The 6,000-nt window shown below is 41.3% G+C and overlaps 2 protein-coding genes across 5 annotated transcripts in view; one reads left to right on the top strand and one right to left on the bottom strand.

The window, feature by feature from the left end:
* The window catches only part of LOC130164268 (nephronectin-like), a 7,808-nt gene extending 7,062 nt beyond the window's left edge, over nucleotides 1–746 (top strand). For both annotated transcript variants that reach the window (XM_056368894.1, XM_056368893.1), the window contains one exon: nucleotides 42–746. In XM_056368894.1, coding sequence (XP_056224869.1) covers nucleotides 42–128 — 87 coding nt within the window. In that variant the 3' untranslated portion in view covers nucleotides 129–746. The remainder of the gene's footprint in view (nucleotides 1–41) is intronic.
* Nucleotides 747–2,353: 1,607 nt separating this feature from the next.
* Nucleotides 2,354–5,399, bottom strand: LOC130164330 (zinc finger protein 675-like). Of its 3 annotated transcripts, none has more exons than XM_056369002.1 (3): nucleotides 5,325–5,399; nucleotides 4,649–4,702; nucleotides 2,354–4,416 (listed from the first exon to the last, which is right to left on the bottom strand). In XM_056369002.1, the coding sequence occupies exons 2-3, from the start codon at nucleotides 4,664–4,666 to the stop codon at nucleotides 3,562–3,564; spliced, it is 873 nt and encodes a 290-aa protein (XP_056224977.1). In that variant the 5' UTR covers nucleotides 4,667–4,702; nucleotides 5,325–5,399; the 3' UTR covers nucleotides 2,354–3,561. The 3 variants fall into 3 exon arrangements, with proteins under 3 accessions (XP_056224977.1, XP_056224979.1, XP_056224978.1); XM_056369004.1 differs by lacking the exon at nucleotides 5,325–5,399 and adding an exon at nucleotides 5,191–5,315; XM_056369003.1 differs by lacking the exon at nucleotides 5,325–5,399 and having other exon boundaries at nucleotides 4,649–5,318.
* Nucleotides 5,400–6,000: the final 601 nt, after the last annotated feature.

Genomic DNA, 6,000 nt, shown 5'->3' with positions numbered 1-6,000 from the left:
TGTGTGTGTGTGTGTGTGTGTGTGTGTGTGTGCATGCGCAGGTGGTGTTAAAGGCAGAGCGGAGGCAGGGACGGCGTGGACAGATCGCTGTTGATGATGTCACACTGAGACAGGGGGCGTGTAGATGACATCACTGCAGTACGAGGACCACACTGCTGTTTTCAGTGTCTCGGCCCTTAAACTGTAAATCCTGCAAACGTCACGTCGACTCGTCAAACTGACAGATGATAAACACCAGCGGGGTTGACAGAGGGTGAAGATCCTGTGACCTTCGACCTGGAAACCGTCAGTCAGCAGATGAAAGTGAAGCAGCAGGTTAAAACCAAACAGTCAGAGTCAAACATTCATAGAAACTGAACTTTGTTCCTGTTCCAGTTTTATTTTTTAACCTGAGTATTTTCACCTGAACTTCATCAGGTGAGATTTGACATTGATATGTTCTTCAGTTGTGATGACGGTGGCTCTGACCCTCATATGAACCATGAAGCTTTCTCCACCAGGGGCAGAAACATCTCAGCCGGTGCAGTTTTATCAAGTCTAATTAGCCATGAGTCATTTATGATTAATATCAAATCAGTGACAGAGTCTTTGTGTCAGTTCATTGTTTAAATTACAGTCTTGCACGGGGGTGTACAGGAGAGGACGAGGGCCACATGGGAAAAAAATATTTTTCAATCTCAGAATTCTGAGAAAAAATTCAAAATTCTGAGATTAAATAATAGTAAAAATAATAATAATAATAAAAAACGTTTTACATGTGGCCTTAATCCTCCTCTGTACACCTCCATGCAGGACTGGGATCCGAGCAGCTTCACAACAATTAAAGACACGGGCCGAAGAAATGAAACAAAATGTTAACGAAAACACCTGAAAACAAATATTCACTGTTTTTTAACCTCCGACTAAAGTTTGCTCCGGTCCAGTTTGTAAACTCGTACCTGCTCCACAAAGCTAAAGGGTCCAAGCCCCCCTTATATTTCATATACTGCCCCCCTGTGGTCACGGGCGTAACTGCATCTTGATGACGAGCAGTGACGCTCTGAAGGACGAACAGACAGACTGAACTTCTTCTTCTTTTGTCTTAGAAACTGATTTCACCAAAATGATGAATCTGTGTTAAGAGATTAACAGCTGAGAGAAAGAACATTAATTAACCGTTTTTGATTTTTTTTTTCGTGTGTGTAAATATCTGTTGAGAGACCAGATGAGTGGTATTGTCTTTACTGATATGTATCATTTGTATTGATAAACTTATTGATTAATTTAAACAAACCATTGAGCCTCTTGATTTGCTTGTCATTTACAACAGAGAAGAACAGCTGGGTGTTTTAATGTGTAATGAACTGTGATAACTGATTCAATAAGAAGTTATATTATTTTACATTAGACTAAAATATATCTTTCAATTAATTTTCAGTTAATCTGAAAATGTGTAAGACGGTTAAACAAAGACACGTCCTGAAGCTGATGTCTTTAAAGTTTATTATTACAGTTTTATTTTATTATTAAAAATTGTTGAATTAATTTTCTGTTTGATGGTCAAATGGTCAAATACTTGACTGAAGCAACCTCCAAGATTATTATCAGGAAATGACATGAAGGTACGTCTTATGTTCATGTTTATGTCCTGTGCAGTAAAAGAGTTCAGTCCATTAATTGATTAATAGTTATTTTGATCATTTGATAATCATTTCAGTTGTTTTTCAAGCAGGAAATGTCAAATTTTTGTTGTTTCCAGCTTCTGAAACGTGAAGAGTCGATGTTTTTATTCGTCATGTCACAGAACTGAACTGAACGTCTGTGGTTTGTCGTCTTCGACTCAATAAGTGAAAAGTTGCTCCTCCTCAATAATCGACCTTTAACTTCAGCTGCAGGGAAAGAGAGGAAGAAGAGGAGGAGGAGGAGGAGGGGGGCAGTAACCTGTCCGGTGATTTGTGTTTAACATCTGGTTTAGAGGAGACACACACGCGCGCGCACACACACACACACACACACACACACACACACACACACACACACACACACACACACACACACACACACACACACACACACACACACTGATGGGCGGTGCAGTCAGAAACCTGATTGTTAGTTTACAGTGAGCTCGACAGATTCCTCAGTTTATAGACACAACATGAATGTGAAGAGTAAAACCTGTGATTTAGCTTCCTGTTCCTGTGGGTGTGTGTGTGTGTGTGTGTGTGTGTGTGTGTGTGTGTGTGTACAGCTGCTTGTTAACCCTGTAATTACCACAATAACCTCTCCACTCTCTCCTCACTCAGCTCCAGTCTTCTCCCTCTGCTGGTCACCAACATTGAAATCAAAAACTGTTTATAAACTCAAAATCGTCTCCATTTTATCTTCATTTTTAATTATTCTGTCAAATATTTTTACATTAACATGATTAATCATTTCTTTTACTGAACTTTTCATTTCATTTACTGAAGCAATCAATCAATTAATCAACTGGTTGAATGACAGAAAATGATTCTGATAATTATCAGTTAAAGCTTATTTATTGGGGTTTTGGTTCATTATGTCAAAAAGTCAAAGGTAAATGAACAAATTCATTTCCACATTTGCACATTCACATGAAGAGACTTCAAACAGACAAACATACATTCATAAAGTTAATAAATAAGATTTTCACAGGACTTTTCTTTGTCGCATGTGACAGTAAACGCAGCATCTTTAGGTTCTGGACAGTTGGTTGATCATAACAAACAGTTATAGTGGAGATATTTCACTGTTTTCTGACCATTTATACACTTAATAATTAAATGAGAATCGTCTTAAAGACAAAAAAATATTTCTAGCTTCATAAATCATAGAGAAAAACCTCAAAGTGCAGGAGCAGAAAACATCACGCAATTTTATTCCTCCATGCCAGTGACACACTTTGAGGGAACTTCTTCAAATTTGGCACAAACATCCACGAGGACTCAAGGATGAACTGATTATATTTTGGTGGTGAAAGGTCATGTGACTTCATGCAGAAATTGCGGTTGGTATTTGATGTGACTGGATAAACAGGGATGTAACCTTAATGGAGAGGGTGATTCTAGTTCTTGAAGAAATATCACTTGATTATTAAGCCTTAATATTAAATACCAAATGACACAGGTCTCATCATGAATCATCCTACAAAATTATTATGAAATTGAGGACCTGTAAAACAGGATTGTCCCTGATATAAAAGTAAACTGTTAAAAATGTAAAAAAATCTTCTTTCATTGTTTTTTATTTCCCATATTAAGACCTATCACTGTGATAATACGATGAGAGGAGCTTTTACATTGTCGCCGGCCGGACCAGATCGTATACTTGTTATATACTTCACCTGCTTCAGTTCAGTTCTGAATGTTTGATTGTTTTCATTATAATAAAAAGTGTTCTGAGAAAACATTATTTGGCCTCCGTATTATTACAGGGTCGGATGTGAGCCGATTTTCAAGTGGACCATGAGTTGGAAAAGGTTGGGAACCACTGCAGTAGACTGTGACTGTACATTCGACTGTACCGAGACTAAATGTGCTTCTCATATTCGTCCATCTCGGCTCAGACGCAGCGGTGTCTCTTCAGCTGGTTGGAGAACGTGAAGTGTTTCTTACACCGGTCGCACCAGTACGGTTTCTCTCCGGTGTGAGTCCGGACGTGTCTTGACAGATTGGAGGACGTGATGAAGCTTTTGCCGCAGTGTTCGCAGCGGTACGGTTTGTCTCCGGTGTGGACCCGTTTGTGCAGCAGACACGTCGTTATGTGACTGAAGCTCTTCCCGCACCGGTCGCAGCTGTACGGTCTCTCTCCCGTGTGGACGCGCTCGTGTTCGGAGTGGTTGGTTGACGACGTGAAGGTTTTGTCGCAGAAGCGACACCGGTACGGTCTCTCTCCGGTGTGGATCCGCTGGTGGACTGTGTATGAGGAGTAATGGCTGAAGCTCCTCCCACACAGCTCGCAGGGATAGAGCTTCTCTCCCGTGTGGAGACGCCGGTGTCTCGTCAGGTTGGATTGCGTGAGGAAGACTTTGGAGCAGAGCGGACACTGGAAAGTTTTGTCACCGCTGTGGATGTGTTTGTGTTGTTGGCATGAGAATGAATCGGTGAAGCTCTTTCCGCAGTATTCACAGCTGTACGGTTTCTCACCGGCGTGTCGCCGCTGATGGAGCTTTAACGTTCCCGACTGCGTGAAAGATTTCCCGCACTCGTCACAATGGTGCGGTTTCTCTCCACTGTGGATTCGGCGGTGAGTTCTTAAGCTGCTCAACTGAGTGAAATCCTTTCCACACTGGTCACAGTGATGCGGTTTGTCTCCGGTGTGAACACTCTGATGGTCCTTCAGGTGTTGTGTTGATGTGAAGGCTTTGTCACAGAACTGACAGCTGTGAGGTCTGGGTCTCTGTTTGCCTCTCCGTTTCTATGGTGACAGACAGAAATACAAAGCCTGGGTGAGTGATGTGGAATGACATCACAAGAGCTGTGTCCCAATTCGGAGGATGCACCTTCGAAAACGGCAACTGTAACCACAACCAGCAATGATGTCACACTGATATAATCCAATGAATCGATCTCGCTGATACTGATGTGATTACGCGACTCAGATATCAGCAGATTAACAGTAACAGCACCACAGGTTAAGTTTTACTCACCTGCTCTGAGGAGCTCATGATGCCTCCTCTTCAGTTTCTCTTCCCGTCGTTCAGCTGTGATGTCAAACAGAAACAGTCATAAAGCAGGGAGCAGTTCATTGACAGTAATAATAATAATTGTGTTAATAATATTAATACATCTTAACAGGATATAAAGGAATGAGAAGTTAGAAAAGTTATCACTCTTCTACATTTCTATTTCAGATATGTGAAAGCAAAAAAACCCACTAGACCACATGACATGAGACCAAGTCTAGATCAGAAAACCTCAACATGTGATCGGGACTTTATTAACAGGGAGAGGGTTTTGTTTTACTGCAGGCATTACTCTATCGGTGAAGATCAGACTGGACCTAATAAAACTGCATCTCGTCTTGGACTGGATGACCATAAAGACTGTTCCTAGTCCACCACAACAATAAAGGCTGTAAACAATCAGAGAACCGGTTTTATCTTTTTAATTTTCCGTTCATTTCCCCGCCTTAAATTAATATCTCTATCTTTAGTTTCTGAATCAAACTGTTGCTCAGTTTAAACCGCACCATCCCGCTTCCTGTCTCCGCGCGCTTCGCTGAAATGGCTCGTTCTATCCGGAAGTTAAGCGGGTTAAACTTGGAGAGCTTCACTAACCGCCGGACACAGACACCGCGCGGGGGGAAATAACCCGATACATCACCTGTTCTCTCTGTTTATCATCCTCTCATCGACGCCCGGCCGCCATGATGCGCTGTAGACCCGTGTGGCGTTCAGGTTCCGTCACGTGACTGACGAAACGTCTTAAAGGGCCAGTTCGCCCAAAACTAACTGTTGTCAAGGGCGGACGGTGAAGTCTGAGTTAAGGTTTCCTTAAAATAAAAAAAATGGTTGCGCAAAACACAAGAGCATCATCATAATCATGGTTATTTTTACTTGTAACAGACACTTTTAAATTCCTTCATGTTGTAGTAAACACAGTCACCAACAGGGGGCAGCAGCATGAAGCAGATCTGGGTCTATTTTGAACTGGTTTCTATTTACAGCCAAACTGGGAAGCAGTCAGAGCTTCATGGTCTGGATTCAGTGAGTGATGGATTCATAATGTTTTTATAACTTCCAGGTCTTCTGATCCAGGTTTCTCTACTGGTCTGGAAAGTCCTGAAAACTTTTGAGGTTCAATTTGATACTGAAAAGTTTGGAAACTGCACAAAAGCTAAGAAAATATTCTCATTATTCAGTCTGACTCCTCCATAAATATTCACTTTAACTCATAATGTACAAAAGTTGAATTTTTTACCCCCATGTTCTTCTTATTGTAAATCTGACTGTTGTTTTCACATCACGTCTGTCAATCACCTGGAATGAGAAGGGAGTGT

The sequence above is a fragment of the Seriola aureovittata genome, chromosome 23 (assembly GCF_021018895.1).
Source record: "Seriola aureovittata isolate HTS-2021-v1 ecotype China chromosome 23, ASM2101889v1, whole genome shotgun sequence".
Taxonomy (NCBI): Eukaryota; Metazoa; Chordata; class Actinopteri; order Carangiformes; family Carangidae; genus Seriola; species Seriola aureovittata.
This window is presented reverse-complemented; position numbering and strand designations above follow the sequence as displayed.